This window comes from Rhagoletis zephyria, unplaced genomic scaffold (assembly GCF_001687245.7).
Source record: "Rhagoletis zephyria isolate East Lansing unplaced genomic scaffold, Rhagoletis_zephyria_1.1 Rzeph_scaffold_01331, whole genome shotgun sequence".
Classification (NCBI taxonomy): Eukaryota; Metazoa; Arthropoda; class Insecta; order Diptera; family Tephritidae; genus Rhagoletis; species Rhagoletis zephyria.
In genome coordinates this window covers 1-27,080 of record NW_016158415.1, presented here as the reverse complement: position 1 = coordinate 27,080, position 27,080 = coordinate 1, and the positions used below count along the sequence as shown (strand labels likewise).

The following is a 27,080-nucleotide window of genomic DNA, read 5'->3' as shown; positions in this document are numbered from 1 at the left end:
ATCATGAATAGACTTACTAACGAGCAACGCTTGCAAATCATTGAATTTTATTACCAAAATCAGTGTTCGGTTCGAAATGTGTTTCGCGCGTCCGATTTATGGTCTACATAATCGACCAAGTGAGCAAACAATTAATGCGATTGTGACCAAGTTTCGCACTCAGTTTACTTTATTACCAACCACACGAATGCGTACAGTGCGTACAGAAGAGAATATTGCGTCTGTTTCTGAGAGTGTTGCTGAAGACCGTGAAATGTCGATTCGTCGCCGTTCGCAGCAATTGGGTCATCTTTCTCTTTGACACCATGTCTGAAATCCCACGTGATCTGTCAAATACTAATGCATGAAAATCCTAACCTCAAAAAAATCACCCGTTACATACAAGCTTTTATATGTATATAATTAAATCCTATGCGGCCGCTGTAGTGTAGAGGTTAACTGCGCGCGCTTCCACTACTCGGGCCCTGGGTTCAAGCCCGGTTCAACCCAACATCAAAAAATAAAAAACAAAAGTTTTTTTTTCTAATAGCGGGCGCCCCTCGGCATGCAATGGCCTCCGAATGTACTTCTGCCATGAAAAACAGCTTCTCATAAATATACAATCGGTGTTCGGAGTCGACATAAAAGTGTAGGTCCCTCCGCTTTGTGTGACAACATCAAGGCGCACGCCACAAATCGGAGGAGAAGCTCGGCCAAACACTAACGTAGTATGTGTAAGCGCCAATCTATTATTACTATTATTTAATTTCATATAGAGAATTGTGTTAATTCATTTTGTCATTCCAAACGAGTTAAAATTATATGAATTTAGAGAAATTCGTGATAAAGTTCTGCCCGCTAAGAAAGCCTCTTATAAAGTACTTGGGCAAAAGCGTTATCTAATACAGCTACCGTAGCGACAAAGATAAGAGAGTATTTTTTTGTAATTCGAACTTTAAAATGTTTTGTCCCTCGTCAGCAGTCTCGGATGCAATAACTGCATAAATTTTGCGAAAATGGAAAACAAATTCATTTCGAAGGTCATCAAGCATTATTTTTGTGGGAAAAGCCAACAACCAAACCAAGAACAAGTTTGATAAATACCAGGGCCGTAGCCAGTTTTTTTTTTGTTGAGGGGGCGGGAAAGGGTTCTGACAAGATATATATTTTTATTTTAACATAGTTTGATTAAAAGAAGAATACTGATAAATATAAAATATTTCACACAAACAACAAAAAATACATACTGTACTAACCAATTTATTTAACCTCCCAGCAAACACGTTTCTTTACAAAACGCCTTAAGACAAAATTTTTCACTTTCTCGTTTACCAACTGCATTACAGATAATGCAGTGGGAAAGGATTCTTTTTTTAATTTCCCACTTACCTCTAATGACATGCCCAGGTTAAAGTAATGTGTTCTGTAACATAGAGGGTATAAGGTGAATCGCGATTGGTAAGCACCAGTGTACGGACTTTACCAATTTATTGGTAGATCTACCAACTTTTTAGCTGTAATTTATTTTACCAACAAAAGCTAAAAATCTACCAATATTTTCCGGAAAGAAAGCAAAGAGAAGAACAATGTCGCAAAACTACGCGCCCCACTATTGTGATTTCTACTGCGTCTAAAAAAATATGCCACAAAAATTATATTTTAAGGGGGGTTAAATGAATGAAAAGTATGCATATTTTGTCATCGAACACACCTAAAATAATAATAAAAAGTTAACTCTGACCATAACCAATTTAAAAATTAAATTGTATCTCTATCGGCTGATTATCTAAATATTTTTCGTTTGCGATACGTTGTTTGTGATAGACTGCCAAACAAATGGTTTGCAAACTTCAAGCATTTCAAATCAAATTTTAGTAAAAAAATGTTTAAGTAGAGATAGTTGTTATTAAATTAATTACGGCATCATTGATTGAAATCAATTCGAAGCGCAAATCTTTTTAAAATTATCTTAATGAGATTACGGAATTTGATAGTGAGCTCGCCTTTTCAATTTAAAATATATTTGGGAGAAAATAGCTGTCATTATGCCGTGATTCGGGCCGAGTATTATGTATAAGTTTTTTTGTTGAATGTTTTATTGGCGTGAAATACATTTTTGGTTCTTTTATTAAAAAATATAATTATTCCAGCGTTATAGCAGGAGTACAGAAACAAAAATTACACCAATTGCGCATAATTACAATAAGAATTGCAACAACTACACCATTTTGACACAAAGAACAACCGGCTGCTCCGATAGCACCCCCCTTATATGAATTCACCCTGATTTATCCTAGATGAGTAAAAACTAAAACATTGTTTATTTTTAAAAAATTCACCAACTTCTACCATTTACCATTTAATGCAGAATCTACCAATATTAATTTTTAGAAAGTCCGTGCCCTGGTAAGCACTTTTCGAAATTCACCACGAGAAAGTGAAAAATTTTGTCTGGAGGTGTACAAAAAGAAAGTGCTTACCAAAAAAATAAAAGGTTTTGCTGGGCTTATTCTTCCAAAACATTCTTTTTATAGAATTCGGACGAACTCAGTAGGCTACAATATTTACAATAATTTTAGTTATCAACAGGGTATTTCAAAGTATTTTTTTTTTAATTTTCTTTCACTGAATACTGAGATATTATTAGACTAAAATATTAACGCATTGGTAATGAGGTTGTTCACACTTGCCTGGTTATCTGGTTAAAAATTATTATTTTGTAGTGTATTTTATTGTTGTAAACTGTATAAAAAATATAATCACATAACCACATATCCTGATAAGCGTGAACAACATCAATATCGTCACATACGATATCGTATTACTCACGTCACGTAAAAACGCATTCTTCGGATTATGACGTACGTGAACGTACTCTTTATCCCATTCAGCTCATACGACTGATATATCACGTAATTTTCTTTCGTATGGTTTTCGATCCGTGAACGGATGTTACGACTCGAGCCCTGATTTTTTTTTTTAGATTTTTTAAGTATGCAGTTTGATAGCCTATTAAATTTTAGTATAACAAAGTGCACGATGATTTTTAATATTTGTTTGCTGACGGCTTTTGCGGGTTTTTTCATATAACACACGCAATTTATAAAAACAGACGATGCTTTTGTTTAATTTTCTTTGCAAACGGTCTTACGCATTTTCTTCCATAAGAAATTCATGTTTGTATAGAAAAAAGTACAAAAAGCCGTCTGAAAAAAAATATATTAAAAACCAGCCTTAAAACTTTGACTTTATTATACTATGGGCTATCCAACTGCATACTCAATAAAAATCTAAAAAATCAGTTTAAAAATTGAAATTTTAAATAAAATTTGTTAAATTTTTCTAAGCTCTGTATAAAGTTTGAACGTTTGATTGATATGGTTTTGGTTAAGGCATGAACCATATTTTGATGAAAAAATATAATAATCAGCCTTATCATGAGTTCCATTTTTCCCGAACCGGTTCACTTTTCACTTTTGGTTTCCATGGTTTTATTATGGGTGGCTGACAAATTTTTGGGTGAATTTTTTTTTTCAGGCGAAACTGAGGATAAATCAGAATAATTTTAACTTTAAAAACCTAGCAAATATCTAAAAATTAAGCTATCCATATGACCATTATTTGACACCCAAACCTTGAAATACTAAAAAAATTGCATGCACTCCGAGCAAAGGTTGATCAACCTGGTACTATGTTTTATATGAGCATAGATTATTTATGTGCTAAATGTGAGTTTATAAAATATAGTTTCTTGTAGCGATTTATGGATATCACTTTGGTAGCACTACATCCCAGAAGAACCAAGAGGCCTTCCACTCTACATTCCTTTCTCCCTTCGATTTTGTATGGAGTGGCACAAATTGAAGGCCTTCCAGAAGGGCTTTTATAGTACGAACTTCAGAAGGCCTTTTGGAGGAGTTCCTTTAAAGTTGGTTCTTCAATTTATAAAAATCATACATCTTTGAAGTATATGCTTACGGTTTATATCAAATATGTGTTATTCAAACTTAAAATGTTTATTAAAATTCATTTGTAATGCTAAATAATATAAATTTAAGCATTCGCGTAAATTTTAAATGGATAAGCCTTGAGTAGGTGTCTTAGAACAGCTTTACTTAAGAAGGTCTACCTAAATAATCTTCTGGGTACTCTGAAAGACCATCTGGGGTTCCACGTACGCTTCTTTCCAGATCTTCTGGAAGTCCTTCTATGTGTAGGGAAAGCAGAAGCCCTTCAATTTGTGTCACTTTAAACAAAAAAAAAAAAAAAGGAGAAAGAAATTCAAAGTGGAAGGCCTCTTGACTCCCAGTGAAGCAGTGAAGCGGTGAAGCCTTTTGGAAATTATATACTGTAAATTAAAAGGTTTTAGTTTGGTTTAAGGTACATTTCTTATCATTGCAACATGGTTAGGCAGTGATTAATTTAAATTTGTATGATTTTAAGACAACATCTGATAAAACCTTAAACAAATCAATAATATTTAAAACTATTATATTTATTATTATCTTTTTATAATCTTGTTCGCTTCTGTCCCTCCTATGAAAATAATATTGTAATGTAAGCATTTGTTGAACAAATATTTTGTCTCTCGCTAAATAATTTTTACCTGAAGCGAAATGTTCAACCGTAAAACCAAGCAACAAGTGGGGGGTTAATAATGAAGTGATTTCCGCGGAAAAAAATTGCAAGCGCTGTTTTCTATTGTTCGCTTATATTTCTCACAGTATTAGCCATAGATTGGGCACATTTTTATATAGGTAGCTACTATAGTGCATGGCATGTAAACATAAAGTTAGAAACATTATGTATCTACAGACATAAAAATGTGTGTGTGTAAATGATGTTTTCTTGGATTTATTACTTTCTTGTTTGTAGATGGCAGTATATAACTTCCAGCTCATTTAACCACAAGTACATATGTACTTTTTATCGCCTTAACTTGATTTTTTATTTTCTTAATTATTTTTTCTTAACAGTCTGATAGGGATTTGTTTGTTCAACTCAATATTTGTTGGAACATTTTTTTCTAATTAAAGCTTTTTGCAAATTAGTATGAAGAAATAAACGAGCTAAAGCTCGCAAATATTATATTGGCGGCTGCCGATGCCAAGTGGTTAGAGATGCGCGGTAGCACCTGGCAAGACCCAGGCAATATTCAAAACCCTTCGAAGGCTACCTAAAACTGGGTCCCCAAGATGCATTTGCCAAACTAGAGTAACGTTAATTGTTTTTTTTTTTTTACAAAAAAAAAACTTGAAAACCTTGCTGAACTTATTGTGTTGAAGCGGGTTGTAGGCTAATTAATTGTTTATTTTCGGCTGTTAAATAAAGCTTGTGCTAATTTTATGATCAAATAAATTCTAATAATGCAATTGTATATGTGCTAATTAAGTGAAAAGGCTAGTGAAAACTTAAATTACATACTTGAAAATTTACGCAAACGTCACACTGCAAGAATATGCCGTCAAAGAATTAGAGACGTAAGATAACAAATAAAAACCCGATGTTTTTTCTATTCTGGGGGCAACTTTTTTTCTTGGCTCATGCTCATACAATATTTAAAGCTCAAAGGCGTTTAGAAGATTGGCTAGAAGAATTCAGAATGTCAATGATCATCGCCTCAGCAAAACTACAAATTGAAGATATCGCCACCACACATGCAAAAGGCGTTTTGGACAAATTTCAAACTCCACAGGAGAAATAAAATCTTTTTATTTTTTGTTATCTTTTGTCCGAATTGGATCAGTGGATAGACCACTGGAGTTGTACGTTGTTGTTGTTGTTTTTGTAGCAGCATACAAGTTCCCCAAAGAGTTTTTGGGGAGTGTTGCTGGAGTGACAGTCCTTGGCCAAATATAAATCTGGGTCGTTCCGCTTACGTATAACCGACTGTCGTGGGAACGCTGGAGTCGTACGTCAGAGTTGCTGGTTCAAGTCTCAGTGAATTCGACGAAATAGTCTGATGAGAAGATGTTAGCTCCGAAATAATTGCTACGACTTATACCTTTTGTATATTATTGTGTTTTATCTAAGGCATAACAAGGTAGAAGTGAGTTCGACATTTTTCTCTTCTTCTCATTTTTTTTTTTAATATAAATTTTCAATTTTGAGCTGTGCGACTGATTTTAAATACATAATAAAATGAAAAGGAAATGCGAGCGTCAAGAACCTGGACAACAAACTGGTGCGTTATTTTAAACCTTCGAATTGTCAAGTGAAGCGACAACGGTGGGCAAATTGCTGCGATATTTCATTAGGAGACTCTTCACGTGTGGTCGTGACTTTTTTGTTGCCTATCGCAGCGTTTGGTCCCAGGTGCAGGATTTATGATACCGAATATGAAAAGAAAATCTCCCTTTCATATACATACATGGATAGGCCAAATTTCAAATAGTGGTCTGATAAAACATATACCAGTAAGTATTCCTTGTTGACATAAAGAAACTGAAAGTAATTTTTAATAAATTTAATGGAAAGGAAATTTCGAATTGCAAAAACCAAATTATTGAAGTTAAGTTCTGATGTAAATTTAGAAGAATCAGACTTTCTTTAATGTCTAATATACTTTAGAATTAAGTATTTGAATAAAAAAATAAATGCTCAAAAACATTGGGATAGTAAAAGCAAGAAAATTGTCAAAACGGTTTTATAAATGAGTGTGTTTCATTTAGTGTGTAATCTTGTGTAAGTATGCATTTCCACATTTACATTAAACCGAAAATTCAATAAATAAAATGAAGCTGATCTAATGAGATTTTAAATATTTTCATATTTACAAAAACTTTCATTTCAAAGATGTTGAGTTCTATCAAATATGGTAAATGCTTAACAAAAGGGTTAATTTCTTTGTTTACATTTTTTGACATTACAGTCAGGTATGAGAGAGCTCAACTGAATTGTCACTTCTACCTTGTTGAATATGCCTTGGTTTTATCCACAATATTTCTCTTTTACAAATAATTTTCAAGTAAGTAACAAAACTGACTTCAATTCTCATACAAAAATTTAAAAGTGGCGTTAATTTCTTCATGATCAAATGGATTAAAAACGTCCTCAAGCTCAATAACATTATTAAAAAAATAACTTATTATTGTGTTTTTCCACAACATTTTTCATATAAATTGGCGTGAAGCTCAATAAAATTATTTTGTAAAAATTAATGATTGCTTACAGAGCTGATCTAACTTCCTAATAAATCTCAAATTTTGTAGGTATGTCATTGAATTTTTGTATAGGGGTGGGTGTATCTGAGAGAAAACTAAAAAATAAAAAAAATTCGGCACAAAGTGCAGGTACGAAATCTCTAACTTTTTAAAATAAACAACATTTCTTCAAGCATCAGATCGATTACTCCTCAAATTTTCTAGTCGCAATACAATGGCTCGTGACCACTTTACTTTTGTGAAAAAATAAAATAAACCGGACTATGGTTTTCTTTAGCTAAATTATCAGCATGATGGCCTCTTTCAAATTATACCGAGGTTATTCTGTTGTAAAATGCTATTGTATTGCATTCGCCCTGCGATAGAGAAAATTCTCACAGAACTACACTACGTAGGTTTTGTTTGCCTTATATAATAGCAAAATTTATTAAATTTGTTATTTTGTTTTAAATTTATTATTTTGTTACCCGCGTCAAATCAACAACTCTAGTTCTTTTGATGACGACCTTAGGAAACGTTTAGAGAATTGTTATTTAAGAGCTTGCGACTGGAATGGTCGGATCCTTAGTTGGAAAAGGTGCCTCTAGTGGCTGGTTAATGACCATCGAAATATTTGCTGGCAAGATCAAGGCAAGAAATATGTTGCAGCAAAAAATGCGCCCGAAAAATGCGTTCAAAATAAGCTGAGAGCTGGCTCTGAGTGCACTCTTTAACAAATTGAGAAATGCAAGCATTTTTCCTGCCCGTTAGTCCTGATATATATGTCGGATATAGTCTTATAGCGCGAGGTCGGGCGCGAAAATCCCCTTGCCATATAAGGTGACATTTTTAACAAATATTAATGGCCTTATTCATAAAAAATTAAGTAGTTTCAAAAAGCTTTAAAAATTGACGTTTTCATAAATTTTTCAGTTTACAAGGCTATAAGTTTTTAAACACAGTGTTGTAATCAAGAAAGATTTAAACACAGTGATGTAGTAAAGAATCATATCAGAATGGACTATCAACGCAATTGGCCAAACGCACAAGTGCTATATGTACATATATATATGTATATATAGGGTGTTCACAACCAATACCACATTTACGACACCGTTGTGAATATGTGATTTTTGTAAATTTTTTTATTGCATATTTTATTAACACTATCTATTGCCCACATTTATGCATTTTCCGTTTTCTTATATCTCTTTTGGTTTAGAACTGAGCACGTGTGCTTTAAATAAATTAATTTTTTTTCCTAAATCAATAGCATATTTTTAATATGATTTTTTTTTAATGCGACACTTGGAAAATGCTGGCACCAGGAATCAGCTTTTTGGTCTCCTGAAAAGTTATTAAAAAAAAACATAACTGTTTTTGTTGGCGCAGCGACGATATGCATGTGCATATATGTAATTCCGCTGAACAGGTGCAGGTTGTATGCTTAGAAAAAATAATTATATCCCAACAAACACCAAAAAAATATTACTCCAACCTTGGAAGTATCGATTGAAAAACTAAAGCTATATAAAGAAGAAAATTACCAACAAAAATAAAATACTCTTCAAAGTATCTTGAAAGAAAATAAACGCGAAGTGAATCCGGTTGCAGAATTCCTGTCGGACTGTATGCTGTGAAATGACTTATTGTAATACGATATTGATTAATTACATAATAAAAAAGGAGTTATAAAATAAAAAATTTATATTTAAATTCATCTACATATGAATGATGTCGTTTCAATCAAAAAGGTATAAGTTATTAATCGACTTACTAAACAGGAGAAGGTTATCAATTCGTCGGAATATATATATATATTTTTTATGAATGCTACCGCATAACTTTGGACCTCTCAATAGGTGGTCCCATACTAATTTGGCTTAGATCCGATCGTTTGATCACAATAAAATTAACGCTACTTCTAAATTTTTATATGAGAATTAAAGGCATCTGTATTTTTGCTTAAAAAATACTTGTTTTACTATTTCAATTTCAGTATTTCAATGATATATTTGAGACCAATTGGAGAATCACATTAGAGTTCAAGTTGAGAACTAGCATTTTCTCAATTTCAGAAACAGTCGTATTTTCATACAAAAAAAAATGCCCTTTGTGTTGATCCTCCACTTGAGGTGCTGTTGAGAAACAACGTTGGAGATTTGAGAGTATCTTAACCTCAAGTTGAGCTCAAACCTAAATGTTTGTTGGGATCGCACACATTTGAAAAAAAAATATTATCGGATATACGTACATAGCCTAGAAGAAACCAATAAACAAATATGGAAATGGAAAACGCGAAGCACAATAGCATGAGGAAGTATTTTTTAACATTTGATTATGAGAAAATGAAAGCTTTCAATGAAGCAAAATATGAAGACATTGGAAAAACCCAAAACACAACAAATACTAGTAACTAAAATACCTGGAAGAAATTGACTCCTACCACTGTAATGAATACCAAGCAACAGACGTCTTCTCGAGCTGAAAACCCACCTATATTTCACACCGCTCCTCTTAACTTTAAGCTAAGCAACTAAGTGCAAATGTACTTGCCATATTACAAACAAATTATGATGGTGCTTGAGTTGGGGAAAAGTTGCACTATATTTGATAGCACCGTGGTATTAAAGATATCCAGATATTGCAATAAATTTGTATACATTATATACATAGTTATTATCTGCCGATCTAGATATACATATATACATATATATAAATTGGATATTATAGTACATAGATATAGATATATGTCTGAATGTATGCATATGTAAACTATGTAAAAGCTCATTCTACATGACTGCATAAAACTATTTGGCCAACATGTTCAATTAGTTGATTAGTACTCGAGTGCTTTTTTATTCATATTCCCACTTACACTTTATCAGCCAATTCGCGCACCTTCCACATGCTGATGAATTTATCAACCATTTTGCTTTACTTTTTCCTGCTTGTGCTGACTGGTACCTTCGAGCTTCGAAATTTCTTCACTATCTTGACTGGTTACAGACTTCGTTGTGCACTATTGCAAAATTCCTACGATTTTCTATCCGCACCCGTTCACTTTACGCTCTTTTTAAGCTTTTACTAGAACAAGTTTCATACAATTCCAAATTAACTGTTACGCACCGAACAATTTTGCATAGGAATTAAGCAATGAAATTAAAAACAACCAAATTTGCTGAAGTTTTTGAAAATAATTTGTGGCAAAATGTATTGAAAAGAACACAAAAAAGTTTTGGTGATTTGTCACCAGGGTTTATGTATCACACTAAATGAATACAGAGTTGCAATTTTTGTATTATGTGATTTTGAAAGAGTGCGCAGTTTTCCGCAGGTTTGCATAGTAAACTAGTTAAAAAAGATTTTAAGAGTGTGCCAGAATCGGTCCGTTTTATATGTACGTGGCGGAAGTATATTACAGCGGATTGTATGTTTTCGTTTGCCGTAAAGGAGCATCCACTCATTCTTAATTTAAATATAATTAAATGAGATACGCGGCTATAAAGAAACCGTTTTCATACCTTGTCAGCTGTTGATGCATTTCAAAGATATTGGCTTTGCGTATTTTCTTTTCTAGCAGATAATTATCAGGAATGAGAAAATTGAAAGAATTGCCCTCACAGAAAGCGAAATAACAAAAAGAAAAAAACGCAAAACTAGCAAGTAATCAGCTGCTCGGTGTATTTGACTGTTGAAAATATTTGGCGCGAATTTTTCTTTATCCATTTTGACGGCGGCCGCTGTGGTGTGGTGGTAAGCAGTGCGCACTTTCATTATCAGCACCTGTTTTCAAGCCCTGGTCAAAGCAACATCGCAAAAAAAATAGAAAAAGATTTCCTCTTAACAAGTGTCGTCCCTCGGCAGGCAATCGACTTTTTTCTTTTGCTTTATCTTGAGCGTGTGCCTGTATTCATTCCGGATCTAGAATAGAATAACCGTGCTTTATCCGGAATAATGGGAGTTAAGAAACAGAAAAAATTAAATTATTAGGTATCAACTAGATAAGAACGATGATCCCTCCACTATCCTCTGGGGACAACTTCTTGTTCTGTCAAAATTTTAAGTCAAAAACTTTTTCATCGCTTTATATAAATCTACAATTCGGTTTTGAAAAAATAAAAAATAAAACTGNAAAAACTTTTTCATCGCTTTATATAAATCTACAATTCGGTTTTGAAAAAAAAAAATAAAACTATTTGCGAAAAAATTGCAAAGTTGTTTTTACAAAATTTTGTGGCTGTGAAAAAGAAAAATACATATGTAGAAAAATTCGGCATTTAGTTCAAAACTTTATCCATGATAAAGGCCCCGCCAGATAGAAAATCTTTTGTGCTCCACAGGGATGCTTCTGAATGACAAATTGCACAGAACATGGTGAGACGGCACAATGAAAACGTTGCCGTACACCAAACATCCCAATTTGATTGGTCAAAAATCAGCCGGTTTTAATTCGATCCGATCATTGTTGTTGTTGTTTTGCCGCATATGCGCGCGCCAAAAGTTGAGAATTGGCGAATTTTACCAGTTGCGGCAATGCATGCGTTGCCAATGTGGCGCCTTTTATTCAAAATCATAGAGTTAACTTGGATGTCGGTCAAAAAACAAACCCTGTAACGCAGAAAAGATTTTCTATCTGGCGGGGCGGTATATTAAAGAAGGGGTGTGACAGCTCAGTAAAGGCCTCTTTTAAGGTACGTCAAAAAATATAAACGAACGATTCCAAATACACAATTTTCTATTTGACTTTATAGAATGGTTCTTATGAGAGCAACGTCAAATTCTATCACACTTTGTTAAATAAATGTATGTGTGAGTTTGTAAGTAAATTGAAAATTAAAGCTCCAAGTACGTCAAGGATTTTAAAATTCCCTCTCTGCGTTTCTTACTTACTATAGTTTCATCATGCTAAAAATGTACACTAGCTTTTACTTTTTACTTTTCAGCAAAAGCTGGAGAAAATTTTTATTAAAATTGGGAAATGTTTAGTTACTGACCCACCGTTTCGAGGGTAGGGCGGAGGGGGCATGGCCCTCTAAACCCCTTCCATTAGAAAGGGGACAGTCCCCACTTTATAAAAAGCTGCACCCCACCCCCGCCGGATCCCCCACAGACCCTAGGAAGCCGTTTTAAAATGGGGGAAAAACGGAATTCACCGAGGAAAACTGAGGAAGTGGAATATAACCCAACTATAAGAACCCGTGGGATTTTTGAATAAAAGAAATTATCCAAGTTGGATTTTGTATAAAAGTTATATAAAAAAAGTTTTTAAAGAAAAGATTCAATAAAAACGTTGTTAAATTTAAAAAAGCTCAGCGGGTAGAAATCTTATAGTAATAGTATTATGATAGTATTTTTTGCGTAGGTGGCCTTCGGCCGCGATAAGAGTACAAATCCACAACAATAGCTCTGATCATGGAGTACTGGACTGGACTTACAGGACTTTGCACGAACTTGCAGGAAGTTGCAGGAAAAATGTTCCCGTACTCCGAAATCCTCAAAAATCCTGTAAATGAGAGCGACTTTTGGAGAGTTGTGTAGAGAATGAAGTTGCAAGATTTTACTCGAACCTTTTCTTCTGGTAAAATCATGAAAAGTGTCAAGCAATCACTGGTTGACGTTTTTACAGGAAAAATGGTTTTTTTGTTCCCGTACTTTTTGTTGTTACTCACTTTTTACTCTCACTTCAGAGAGTAATTTTTTTGTTTGACAGTTTTGCAGGATTTTCACGAAAAGTATTGGACCAGAGCTAATATTTTCATGCATTTGACACTTTTCCGGCTTTCAGCAATAGTTAAATTGTGTAACTGAAAGCCTGAAAAGCTTGTTGTGGAGTTGTACTCTTAGGGATTATAACCCTCACTAAGTAGAATTCTCCTTTGTGTCGCCGAAGAAGGAGGGCTGAACACGTTTTGCAGAGAACACCTTTCTGTGTAGGCGACCTTTGGCCTCACTTAGGAATTATAACCCTCACTAAGTAGAATTACTCTTTCTGAGTTGCCGAAGAAGGGGGCTGAATACCTTTTCCAGAGAACACCTTTCTGCGTAGGCGGTCTTCGGCCGCGCTTATGGATTATAACCCGCAGTAAGAAGAATTCACCTTTCTATGTTGACGAAGAAAAGAGGTTGAACACCTTTTGCAGAAAACACATATTTTCCATGAAAGGGTTTACATTTTTAGTGCTGACTGGATTATATCTTATTTTATTTTGTCTCGTCCTTCCATATTTTGGAGCTTGATATTTGAACTCTGCCATTTAATTTGCATATCCAACCAAAGGCACAAGCATGATTTTCAAGGTGTTCTCATTTAATAAATTGTGATTAATTGGTGTCAACTAACTGGCCGTCTCCACGGGATAAAATTTATTGCTGTCCAGCTGTTGTTGTTGTAGCGGCTACTAAGCCCCACTCGGGTCGGTTCATCCGTCAACGTTGTCATCTGTTTCAGCTTCTTGATATAAGCAGTTGTAAGATGGCTTCTAAAAGGTATTTTTGCCGAACTTAATCACTTAAAAATTAGGAAAATAGGCTATTTTACATCCAAGCACATAATATCAAATCTCTTAATGGAAAATAGCTAAATTTTTGCTTTTATATTAAAATATCAATATTGTTGCCGCCACGAAGTTTTCGTGCAAATGAAAATGTAGCTGACGAACAGCCAAATTGCCGGCAATAGATGGCAAGACATAAGCCCTGATATATATTGCTCTTGGAGAGGCATGAGTGGTCTCCTTCATGATTCAATAATACAAGGTTCGATACACTGACAGCTGTCTCTCTCGCACCGCACCTTAGCAGTGGCACTGTGTTGATTCTTTGCAAATTTACTTGCAAAAAGTGTAGCTTTGCTGTGAAATAGAAGTATAAGCTTTTGTGCAATGTGTTTATTTTTATATGAATATGAAGCACATTTAACTGATGAAAACATAAATTGTTTTTAAATTGGATGTTTACATAAATCTAATAGTTCTTTTACTTTAATTTTGAGTCCTTTTGCATTTTTTATACAGCTAAATAGCACAAGAATTACATAATTCACGTAGATATATTAATATTTCGTTCAATATTTCGCTTAAAATGCCAGATTTTCTGCAAATACATTACAATTTACATAAGTAATTTCACTACTAATTGCCTACATTACGTACTTTTCTACACCATTTTCGCAACAAGGAATTGCATTCTTCCCCTTTCTCTGTCCTTCGTAAATGCAACCTTTTGGATGGGATTGTCAAACCGCGGCTGTCAATAATTATCTGACCTTGTATTATTGAATCATGGGTCTCCTTTGGGTATTCTTAATAAATTACGTGCCTAAAATAACAAAAGTAGTTGTTAAAATAGTGTGTAAACCCAAGAATGATAGAATACAAGATTGCGCCGTCCTGGGAGTTGACATTTGTGTACCACAAGTAAACAAAGAATAGAGCGAAAAGAAGAACGAGTTAAAACTTCCAAAACAGTTAATTTTACAGTGAAAAACGTGTTTTAATTTTGCTAAACGCGAAAATATTGCATTTTTCACTTAATCTATTAGAGAATGGGTAACATTTTAGTGCACTCCATTGCTTTGCAAGTGAGGCTGCTTCAGCAAACGTTTTAGTGCACTCCATTGCTTTGCAATTAAGACTGCGGCAGCATCTCCGCGGGATTGATTAGTTAACTTGCTAATGGATTCTGCTTGGAGCAGAAGCAAAATCATTGTGAGGAAATGCTGTTAATGTAACAATAAAGAAACATTTCGGGAACGGCTTTGCCGTGCCTTATGTACACAACATGCTNAATTTCACTACTAATTGCCTACATTACGTACTTTTCTACACCATTTTCGCAACAAGGAATTGCATTCTTCCCCTTTCTCTGTCCTTCGTAAATGCAACCTTTTGGATGGGATTGTCAAACCGCGGCTGTCAATAATTATCTGACCTTGTATTATTGAATCATGGGTCTCCTTTGGGTATTCTTAATAAATTACGTGCCTAAAATAACAAAAGTAGTTGTTAAAATAGTGTGTAAACCTAGGTTTAAAGCTTTGACTTCAAGTGCGTGGAATATTTTTTTTTGATTTTAGATGCTATAGTCCGAAATATGTACCTATGTACTTCGTATGAGAACGTAGCATTATGACTTCGTAGTACGGAATAAAATAGTCGATCGCCGGACCGATAGCAATCGTTCTTATGAGATTATAATATTCTTCCATCCCTAAAGATGTCTTATTGCATTTTGACGTTTCACTCGCGGTGTCTGTTGATTTTTTATTACACATTGTGAAAAATGTAAATTTTGTGAAATAAAAATTTATTTACTATATGATTTTTATAATGTTATTTTTAGATCATGTTTTAAGCTTTATAAAAATCTTAAAAGCTTATAATTTGTTCTTGTATTTATTTTTTTAAATGTTATTTGTCATCAACAACGAGAAGGTTATGTAAATCATTCTATCAATTGCAGCGGGTTCCACTGGACAACACCAGCGCTTTACTAGTGTAGAAAATGTTAGGATTGCAACGCATTTCCGGAGGTGTTGCCGCACAGCTGTTTCGCCATATGCAGTATGCTACATACAGCACATCAGTGCGTGGGGCCGGAATAACAGCGGCGGCGGCAGCAACACCAAAGCAAGGCGACGTTTCGACGCCAACTACTGGCGAAAAGGTGTTAAGTCCACCACCCAATGATGCGTCTGATGCTAACGTTAAAAAGCCGAAAAGTAAGCTAGTTTCTCAGCCAGGTGAAATTTATTTAAATATATTTTCTTGTAGGTTCTCTGGTGGCTGCAGCTTTTGAATCACTCAAAGAAGACAGTGGCAGTACGGACATAAAGGTACAGTCTAAAACCTCAGGTTCTAATGGAAGCAACAATTTAGATGAAAAAATCCGTAACGCAAAGACGGTGAATGGGTTGCTGTCTGTATCCGAATTAAATGGACCACTTTCACGGAACCATGCGTTGAAAATTGTCTCCATATTAGCTGAGTGGAGCTCAATAAATCGTGCAAATATAGCCGAATTTGAAAATGATGCACGCTTTCTGCGTGTTTGTCGTGTGTTAGGTCGCACTGTACCTAAGAGTAGCAATGGAAGTGGTGCAGGCGCAAGTGAAAATAACGTGTCCAAACGTATATCCGGGTTTCGTACTGATGACCTTAACACAGTGTTAGGAGTCGCAGGAGATGATGAGGCTGCAAAGCTGATCGCTAGTATAAGTTTACCACAAATGGTTAAAGTCATGAGTACACTGGCGCAGCGGAGGCGAAGAAGCACACCACTTCTTCGTTCTCTTGCCTTTAATATTAGTAGCACAACAGAACAGCTGGATCTGAAACAGTCGGCAGACATATTGTATGCAATGGCTAGTTTGAATTTCCAGGATTCTGTTCTAGCCGCAAAAATGTGTGCCGATATACAGACAGTGCTCCCAAAGAATACTGAGAAATCTGCTGTCGTTGGGTCAATTTTAACAAGTTTGGGTATAATGAAGTACCGTGACTTAGGTGGGAACTTAATGAAATAATAAAAATATGATTTGATATATACTCGAAATATGTTGTACTTCACAGATATAATGGAGGCTTTGACTCAATGGATACTAAAAAATTCCGAAATTTGTCGACCACAGGATATAAGTGCATTGTTTATTACTTCAGCTATATTGAATTTCAGAACCACCAATATAGATGAAGTTCGAAGAAAGTTGGTCACATCTATAGTTAGTGCGGATTTCCAGAAAAGTAATGATTGGCTGAATCACGTTTGGGCGCTAGCAATGTTACGGCTTGTAAATCAAGAGCAATTGAAAACTGTTCTGAGGTAAAAAAGATCTAGCCATAGATTTAATTTATTTATTATTTTTATGATGTTATTTTTATTCGTAAAGTCCTGAATTCATTGAAAAACTTGAAATTGAGCGCAATGGTCTCTCGCCTACAATTAAAATGAAGCTATTGAATTTGAATGCATATGCTCAACTTTTGGCTAGCGATTACAATGGGACACTACTGCCTTTAGAGAGTGATGTGTACAATTTACCAATGGCACATTCAAAATCTAAGCAAGTTCTAGTTAACGGAATGTTGGACGCTCTCAAAAGCTTGTTGCCAGCGAGTAATCACATGAAGAGTTTATATGACAGTAAAATGGGATTCCTAATTGGTAAGCTTTGCTCATAAATCTGTTGTAATGTGCCCGTCATTTTTAATTTTTTTTAGACGCTCTATGTTTATTTGACAACAAACGAAATCCATTATCTATGGATAAAGAAAATCCGAATGCAATCAAGTATGTATGAGAATAGTGTTAAAATTATATAACCTATAACCCTTTATGAAATATTTCCAAGCCTGAAAATTTAAATACAAATGTATATGTACCTGATGGAGTTACATACATTTTTGCTGAAGGCAATATCACACGATTGCGCATTTGCCCAAAATTTGATACAAATCGTGTCCCAATCGTGTGAATGCACAAATATCTTTTCATTCTTGTCGCAGCTAACGATTTGTATAAATTTTTCAGTAGAAGTTCGCTGTGTCATGTGACTACAAAAAAATTGTAGTCCCAACTTTTTATTTTGCAGTTATTCAATGATATTTAAATATTTCATGTGATTTGTGAAACTATTTATAATTTATCGCATATTAAACAACAGAAATGTATCGCAAAAGAATTAGTCTACACAGAAATTTTTTATGATTAGACTATAATATAAACAAAGAAATACATAACTCATTTAGCATTAACTGAAAATGATATACCTTCAACTCTTAATATTTATTTTGGTGGTTATTTCTCTTAAATTATGCATAAATTTATATTTCTTTTTTAAGGGTCGCATTGATGGTTGTCGACTTTCATGATGTCTGCCATGGTACTCATCGATCAGCTGGAGGCATTACGAACCTTACCTTTGAGCTGTTGGAAAAAAGTGGATACAAAGTCATACCAGTTCCTTATAATGAATTCAATACTAGCGACAAGCTGCTGAAACGAGTGCAGTATTTGGAAGCGAAGTTCAAGGCGATAATCAGTCATAAAATTGAAGCATGATTATGGTTAGCTATCTGAGTAAGGCACACTAAGCATGCATATTTGTGGCTAATACGCCAATTTGTGAGCGGCGCAATGGTTAAAAAAGTTTATGATTGACTTTTGCATCGCGCTGCATCATAAGTTTATCTATCGCTTCTTCTGAAATAATCAAAAAATAATTTTCATCTTGTTTATCATTTCTTACCATCTTTCACGCGGAGGCGATAAAATGCAATGTAAAAAAGTGTAGATTTGCCGTATCGAAGGAAGGTACAAATTTAGTAAATGTTAAATTTTATTTAAAAAATAAAATGTTAATTTTAAAAACATTCTGCTAATATATTCTTAAAATCGCCCATAGTGATAAAGCAAGTATTACGTTTGCACTCTTACATTTTACTAGCATTTTTTCTTTTCAATGCGGGCTGCCATAACTGGCTTGGGGCGTGGATATAGGTTCGGTGGCGGCACAGTTCGCTGCTTATTCAATCCAACACGGAACCATTGTCCGGTCTCAACAAATTCAGTGGCGATTTCAGTCATTTTATGGAATGCAGCGCGCGCCAACATATGCCTATTGCCTATCTCAAGTACCAATTTATGGTCGTACACAGTGGTTGGATCGTCTAGTCTGTAATGATCGCGTGCCTCATACTCAGTAAGGCAAATACAATTCCACGGTGACCAATCTTCACCTTTCAACCAGCGCGGCAAACTGTCGAAGAAGGTAAGCAAAAATATGTAAAATTATGAAAAAGGCAATAAATATATACAAAGTATGTATGTATGCATGTATAAATGTTGCATATCGTTTTAGTGTTTCTCGCTCAAGTCTTTCGTTCTGATTACAGCACTCATAATTACCGCAAATTGCTTAATACCGCATTCTTGCTAAGTATTGAATGACTATGCCAAATTTGGTCAATAATGTAACGTATGTCATCCATTTGCAGTACGAATGCGAATGAGGCGTTGCTGCGGCGCTTGCGTTCGTCTCGCTGAATGGCTCGCAATATGGCCGCATACGTCTTGTTGTCAGTCGAGGCCAGCTAAGAATGGCAATAGAAAAGGTACGGAAGTTATTTCTTCTATTTTAATCACTTTTTCGCGTTGTCGCTGCATCAGCGGCTTATTTGTGGTAGGAGTTGCACCATATGTGTGTGCATATATATCTACATACATACTGAGTTACCTTCATGTAATAGCAACGTTTGCAAGTGTCCACATTGTTTTGACGCGTACGCAGCGCAAACTGGTTAAACGGCTTAACCTCCTTACACACTTCGCACATGCGTTTTTCACCAACTGAAAAAGGGAACGACGCACATGTCATAAAATGCGTGAAATACCATGTGAATGATTTGGAGGGCTTAGAGTAAAAACCAGACTACGTCAATGGATTAGTGGAATGTATGCGATGATAATGTCGAAATGTATCGCCTTTTTTATTAGAAATACTGAAATATAAATCTTAATATATGCATAANGTATTGGCACAGAGAATTTTTCGCAATATCTGAAAAGTTTTTTATTCTAAATTATTTTCGATAAGTATGCAGTTTTATAGCTCAACTAATTTTAGTATAACAAAGTGCAAGCTTGAAGGTTGAAGGTGCTAAAAAATCGCATTGATTTTTGGGAATTTTTTTTTGAGTCAGGTTCTTCCGTACAAAGTATGTTCGACAATTATTTTTTGTATGGAGAAAATGAGCAACACCTTCTACTAAAAAAATGTCCAAAAATCAGCGCAATTATTTAGATACTTCAAACTTGCACTTTGTTATACTAAAATTAGTTGGGCTATAAAACTACATACTTAGAATTTCTCTAAAAAATCTGAATAAAAAGTTGCAAATTAGTATGCAAATTTATTGAATTTTCCTGAGTTTTGCACTAAGTTTAGAGATTTTGTTGTTATGTTTTTTGGTGAAGTACGAACTATATTTTTATTAAAAAATATTGAAAATAAATTAGAATAAAAAAATTTGCATATATTGCGAAAAATTCTCTGTGCCAATACTTTTGTCCGGCACTGTATATGTACGTTCGTATTGCATATAAAATTCAATTGCTTACTAAAATAATTTCAAGTGCGCTTACTCTGCTATAATGGCTGTTATGACTTAATTAAATTTAATAAGATTTGTTAAATATTTTATAACTTTATTTATAATTCGTAATTTATTTATTTTCTTTTGTTGGTTCTTGGTTTTTACTTTAAGCCTAAAACTCTTTGCTTGTCATACGATCTTTCGGCTTATCCTTGGAGAATTTTATGAGCTCCATCCAAAGAATATTTTGTCGCTTATGTAAAACTTCGACGTCACAGTATTTTGTGTGTAGCATTAAGTTTATTTCACGTTCAATCAGGTCAAACATCTGAAATGAGTTTTTTTTTTTAAGTGAATGTAGTGTTTAGTTAAGTATGTATATATAAATCCTACATACATATATTTATGCATATATATATACATAAATATTAAAAATGAAATTTTGAAAGTGATACCAACCTCGGCAAAATCTGGAAAGTCTCGTTCGTCCATCAAAACTTGCTTTACTTTCACTAAAAGTTCTAACCGTTCTTCTTTGCTCATTTTCTTTTGCATATCCTTATAGATTTCAGTAAGAAAGCGGGCACGTTGTGTTCGTAACAAATCCAAATGAATTACGTTATCTTTTGAAAAAATAGGGCAAAAAAAATTATGTACCTCTAGAAATATGCGAATTGACTAAAAACTATGAAATAAAAAATATTAAACAAATTTATGTAGAAGTGGACCACAGCGACTGAAATCTTGAAAAATATGATTTTCTTAATTTATGTACATACTACATATGTAACTACCATGCTCAATTTAAGACCATATACTTTTGAAATTTTCGATTTCCAAATTTTGTTAGAAAATAATTTCATCATGGGAGATATAGATCATGTCCATCATTGACTTGATTAAAAAATTTAAAGTTTTGATGACAATTTTTTTAAATACGTTGCTTTTTTTCGCAGAAAGTTTGTAACTTTGATTTATATCAGAGATGGGCAGCTTTTTGACTCTTAAAGCAGCCATAGAGCCAGCAAGTGCTACGCAAGAGATAGATCAGTTCTCAGGGTAAAGGGGGTGTAAAAATACATTAAAAGCATCATACAGTATTTACAAATTATATTGGAGTTGGAGTAAAAGAAATTTTAATACGCTCTTCTTTCCTTCATGCTGGCTCTTGATGTTACCCCTCAACTAGCACCTAAATGAGTCAAACCGGCTCCCAAGTGCAAAAGGCTCCTGGGAGCCACATTGCCTATATCTGATTTATTATAGACTGTGCTATATCTATATATGTAGTATAATAAAGCTGAAGTTTGTTTGTGTGTTTGAACTCACTAATCTCCGGAACCACTGAATGGATTTTCATGGCGTTTTAACTGGTACCTACACAGTGACCTCGGGCATAACGTAGGGTATAAAAAATGGGATCTGACAAGGGGGCCTGGCGCCTTCATAACTATAACTATAGCTATAACTACGAAACCGTAAGTCACCTGACTTTGAAATTTGGTGTTTCAACATACATATCTATGGTAGAGGCTTGTAGAAAAGTAGATATACTTTTTTAAAAGGGGCGCGGCACATCCCATAGGCGTGCAATTTTTAATCTGCAATAACTTCGGAACCGTAAATCACGTGACTTTGAAATTTGATGTGAAGACAGATCTATGATAGATGCTTAAAGTAAAGTATTCATATTTGTGTATTTTAATTAATTTGTAAAAGAAGGCGCGGAACATTCCACAGGCTTTAAATTTTAATCAGCTATAACTTAGGAATGATAAGTCACACGAGTTCGAAGTTTTGTGTGAAGACATAACTAAAGTAGGCGGATGTGATGAGGTAAATGCGAATTAGTTTGTACAAGTNTCATAGGCGTGACATTTTTAATCAGCTATAACTACGAAACCGTAAGTCACCTGACTTTGAAATTTGGTGTTTCAACATACATATCTATGGTAGAGGCTTGTAGAAAAGTAGATATACTTTTTTAAAAGGGGCGCGGCACATCCCATAGGCGTGCAATTTTTAATCTGCAATAACTTCGGAACCGTAAATCACGTGACTTTGAAATTTGATGTGAAGACAGATCTATGATAGATGCTTAAAGTAAAGTATTCATATTTGTGTATTTTAATTAATTTGTAAAAGAAGGCGCGGAACATTCCACAGGCTTTAAATTTTAATCAGCTATAACTTAGGAATGATAAGTCACACGAGTTCGAAATTTTGTGTGAAGACATAACTAAAGTAGGCGGATGTGATGAGGTAAATACGAATTAGATTGTACAAGGGGGCGCGGCGCATTCCATAGCCGTGAAATTTTACATATGCTATATCTTCGGACTCCTAATTCACATGACTTTGAAATTTGGTGATAAGTTCTATGGTGAATGTATACAAATGAGTTTATACAAGATGGTGTGGCGTTTAAAGTAAAGTGAAAGAGAGTGAGTGTTTGTCAGGGGCGTGGCACCTCCAAAAGAGAGAACCATAACCTTGGACCCATTACGAACAGACAGCTAAACGGAATGTCCTGTTGTAAACTAAAATCGGATTAGAGTTTGCAAGGAGGAGTAGCACCTCCCACCACGCATGCCGTCTACGTTCACAGAATATCAATTTAAAAATTAAAGCGCATTTCATTCTTTTTTAAGTACCTTAATCCACCTAACCTTAATAATGAAACAAGATTGGTAGTAAAGAAAATGATGACCAATATAATTGCATATAATAATATTTACTGGATGCGGCAAATGAGAAGATGTGTTTCAGTCAGGACTCCCATTTATTCTCACAGATCTTCCATTTTAATCTAAAAGTCTTCAGTATTCTCTGAAGCTTTGTTTTGCCATGTGATTATTTGTCGGATAATCACCAGTGGTCATGTGGATTTATGCTTCTACGCCATTACAACAAAAAATGGACCGAAAACATAAATGGCGCTGGAATCACGATATTTAGATACCCCTCTACAAATTTACTTTTTACATGACTTAATAAAGCCCACTGCTCGAAGTATGCATACCCAAAAACACACATTTTTTTAAGCATCCCAGACATCCACGAGTCGTCGGTATATATGTACATAAGATCAAGTGTGACGAATTAGAAAGAGCACGGTAGGAATAAATATCAGTGACCCCGTTTGAACGGAAAAACTCTTTCTTCCTGTGGAACAGCAGGATTATCGAACAAGATTACGCACTCTCGGCAAACCTTGCAATACTTGCTCACAGGTGGAAATCGGCGCTCATAGCATCGAAGGAAATTAGTACATATGCATGTATGTATACTAGAGATGGGCAAAAGACGTGATTTTCTACGTGACACGTCGTGACATATTTTTGGCGGTTAGGGCTTGATATGTATGTTGTACATTAGACTGCATCACCAAAAAAAAAGTTGTGGGTTTTCCGCTGGAATTACAAAATTTATTATATTTAAAGACGTCCACCAAAATATTTGGGAAAATATTAAGATTTACATGAGCTGGACCGATTTGAAAATAACCTCCAAGCATGGAGTTTTTTATGAAAAGATATTTTGTATGAAAAACGAGCAGGGAAGAAAGTTACTCATACGCCACGTACACCCCTGTGTAACATGCTTTTGTGCTCAGACTTCATACAAAAAATCCTTGCGCATTTTCGTTTGAACACTCATTACTTCTTTATTCATCCATTGCTTTTCTTCGTTAGTAACTTGATTTTTTGTTTTTTGCAAAAATTTTGGCACAGATCCTGTTTTTTTTTTTAATTTTTCTTCTGTTGNATTGCTTTTCTTCGTTAGTAACTTGATTTTTTGTTTTTTGCAAAAATTTTGGCACAGAAATTGTTATTTTTAAAATTTTTCTTCTGTTAAAGTTTGATTCTTTTTCTCATTTATTCATTAAAGAATAGAAAAAAAACTGGAATGATTCATTAATTTGTCAGAAACTATCAGTCCTATCGGAAATTGAAGTACATATGGTTTACGGAGAATTTTATTAGCTCATTTTAAGAACAAGAGAAGAACAAAAACCAAACTAAAATTTGTGATCCAGTGCTAACGAACGATTTTTTTCTGTGTCAGGCGGAATTTTAGAAGAAAGGCTTACACGATGGCTTGGTGAAATCCTCGACAAAATAATATTTTTAAACAAAAATATGCGCTAATGTCATTTTAAAATCACGTTGAATGAATATTCATGTGAATTCTTTTCTATGAAATTTGTTTAAAAAATTAAGAGCTTTTGTAACAATACTCGTGAGAGATAAGGCCTATTTATATGAAATGCTATTTATATAAAGAAAGTTTGAATTTGAAAAAAAATGTCCGTGAAGAAGCGTGCGTGATGAGAAAAACTATGCGTCGTGAGCGTGCGTGAACGTGATTGTAAAAAAAATATGGCAGAACGTGATTGTGCGTGTTTTACAAAACCATCAACGTGAGCGTGCGTGAACGTGAGCTAAAATCACTCACGTGCCCATCTCTAATGTACATATACCATATGCTATCTCAGCGCTATTATTCTTGTAGTATGAGTGAGAAAGGTTCTGCTCTTCAGTCCCTTAAACCTAAACTAATTACTTCTACATTACTTAATGTTTTTTGCATTTTAACACTATTTTTGTATTGGTCAACGCAAGAACTCTTTATCAGGCGGCACGAAGCAAGCCGGGCATTTGCTAGTGTTAAAATACAATCTGCTTTGTCACTCTGTGTGACAGCCAGATTGGACCGCCCGCGAAATATCAATCAATATCGTTCAATGGGAAACTCAGTAGGCATATTTTTGAGAGTTTTTTCAAAATACTTGCAAAAGTTAAATACATAATTGACACTTGCACATTTTGATACATAGATTTGTTTTTTCTCCTCTCATTTGACCGCTGTTGAAGTCTACATTTTCGATGTCATTTGTGCCTTTTTCCTCATCATGCGCTCCCATACATACATATATATTCCAGGAAAAATTGCCTCTAAAATTTGGTCTAAAGGCGAATTTCCGATCAAGAATTAAATGGCATTTAAGTTATATATGAATTCGTATTCAAAAGCGGGGTTGCTTTTTCATATTTCAGCAGCCGAAATTGAGCATTTTAATATAGTTTAAATATTTGAACCGAAAACGGTATATTTTGTATTCATCAATCGGCAACTTAAGTAAATTGCTCATCTGAAATTTGCCCTTAATGAATCACCCGTATTTTCTCGTTCCGTCCGTTAGCTTTTAAATAGTTATCTCGCAGTTAAAAATAACTGAAATCTCACCTTTATAGCCGATCCACTTAATTGGTTCGCCCAACTTGGTTAGCATTTTTTCATTTCGAAAATCCTCCATTGCCTTTTTGACGATGATTCGTTGCTTTTCGATGCCGTTGCGTAGCTGTATCTCCTTGTCTAGCAACACATTGACCTCGGCGATGCGCGCTGGCCCTTCGTACAGACGTGCAATACGCTTCAGTTCGGCTATCTTCCATTTTTGCACCTCGCTGTACAACATCTCAAAGTCATCTTTGGTGCGCGGAAACTGCTTGGCTAATTCAACGCGTTTGATACGCTTTTCAGCTTCTTCCTGCAGACGTTCCTCTTCAGCCTTGCGATTGGCCACCAACCGGCTACGTTGCATCAGGGACGTGGATGCGAACCCCAAAAAGATAAACATATGCAATTATTTAATTTGTTATGCAGCGACATGCATGCATTGTTCACATATTGGCTTACCGATACTTTGCTGCCGTATTCCGAACGTACCGCCTAAATAAGTAGCTACGGAAATTACGTTGAATCAATATGATTTTAGCTAGTTTATTTTCGCGGCGCATCTTCTGTGCATAAGTTTGATATTTTCCCGGAGTTATGGTGTAGTCTGTGGCAGCGGAGACACGCAGCACATTGTTGCCATCTTGAAAGCACTGAGTAGCTTGCTCATGGGCAGTATCCTGAAATGAAAAGCTCAATATGATTAAACGCCTCAACAAAATAGTGTCCAAACGATTGCGGAGGAGGACTGCTTTCACAGTGACCAGTACACTCGCATTTGGAAGTTAAATTAACAAATTTTGCACTTTTTGTAACTTTACCGTTAACTACCCAATGTGAGTAAACCCCGTACTGTAAAAATGTATATTTAGGAAAATTCAGTGAGAAATTTTTTATTAGTAAATTGTAACCCATAAACTCCTGCCATAAGAGGTCTTTCGGGACCTTATTTTGAAGAAGCTCAATGCAAGATCATTGCAAATGATATATTGAGGGTTAATAACAATAATAATATTTTGGCGCTTAAATTTTTGCTAAGTGTTTGGCCGAGTTTCGCCTCCAATTTGTGATGTGCGTCCTAGTGTTATAACCAGGGAGCGGATTTTTAAGACCTAAAAACCTATAAAAAAGGCAAAATAAAATAACGAAATAGGCAGAAAAAAGTACTAGAAATAGCAGCTAAACTTCTGAGATAGGGCGTTTTCGAGCTGGCTGCCGAGATATGTAGGTCGATCTTCCACTCAGGGGTCGATATAGATAGATACATGTATGTATGTATGTAAAGTTCTAAGTTGGAAAATGGTTTATTCGTAAGCAAATATAACGACTATTCATTTTATTTAAAAAGTCTGTCCAAACCGTCATTAAAAAATTCGAATTTCAGATTAGTGATTCGTAATCAGCGATCCCAAAAAAACCCAAAATGAACTGTTTTGATAAAGTTTACTGATTTATTAAATTTTGTGTTCGCCCTAGAGTTTTGAAATCTCACTTCAGATTCGTACTCAGCGACCTCAAAACACCTAGGAACAAAGTGGTGGTTAATTGTTTCAAAGTTTCTTTGACCAAAAAGTGTTGTTGCCGCCGAAAACACTATCGCATAACATTATTTGTACATATGTGT

At 34.7% G+C, this 27,080-nt stretch overlaps 3 protein-coding genes across 4 annotated transcripts in view; 1 reads left to right on the top strand and 2 right to left on the bottom strand.

Annotated features, from left to right (window-relative positions):
• lqfR (clathrin interactor lqfR) overlaps positions 1-10,408 on the bottom strand; it is a 35,679-nt gene extending 25,271 nt beyond the window's left edge. For both annotated transcript variants that reach the window (XM_017617086.1, XM_017617085.1), the window contains exon 1: positions 10,000-10,408. In XM_017617086.1, the coding sequence (XP_017472575.1) occupies positions 10,000-10,052 (53 nt within the window). In that variant the 5' untranslated portion in view covers positions 10,053-10,408. The remainder of the gene's footprint in view (positions 1-9,999) is intronic.
• Positions 10,409-15,318: 4,910 nt separating this feature from the next.
• Positions 15,319-18,493, top strand: LOC108363657 (protein TBRG4). Its single transcript, XM_017617084.1, has 7 exons — positions 15,319-15,406; positions 15,585-15,843; positions 15,896-16,627; positions 16,694-16,943; positions 17,011-17,285; positions 17,342-17,411; positions 17,963-18,493. Exons 2-7 carry the CDS (start codon positions 15,627-15,629, stop codon positions 18,180-18,182), a joined length of 1,764 nt encoding a protein of 587 aa, XP_017472573.1. The 5' UTR covers positions 15,319-15,406; positions 15,585-15,626; the 3' UTR covers positions 18,183-18,493.
• LOC108363661 (IQ and ubiquitin-like domain-containing protein) lies at positions 18,418-26,136 on the bottom strand (the record flags this gene model as incomplete). The annotated part of the gene is made up of 7 exons (XM_017617091.1): positions 18,418-18,879; positions 19,029-19,213; positions 19,357-19,469; positions 20,411-20,543; positions 20,675-20,838; positions 25,466-25,812; positions 25,919-26,136. Coding segments are annotated over 7 exons (1,476 nt in total), but the record flags the coding sequence as incomplete, so codon positions are not given.
• Between the last annotated feature and the right edge of the window lie 944 nt (positions 26,137-27,080).

What these genes read in the sequence shown, in the direction of transcription:
- LOC108363657 (XM_017617084.1), top strand. Translation starts at nt 15,627, where the DNA reads ATGTTAGGATTGCAACGCATTTCCGGAGGTGTTGCCGCACAGCTGTTT. An exon ending in AATGAAGTACCGTGACTTAG is followed by an intron (nt 16,628 to 16,693) that starts GTGGGAACTTAA and finishes TGTACTTCACAG; the next exon opens with ATATAATGGAGGCTTTGACT. An exon ending in CAATTGAAAACTGTTCTGAG is followed by an intron (nt 16,944 to 17,010) that starts GTAAAAAAGATC and finishes TTATTCGTAAAG; the next exon opens with TCCTGAATTCATTGAAAAAC.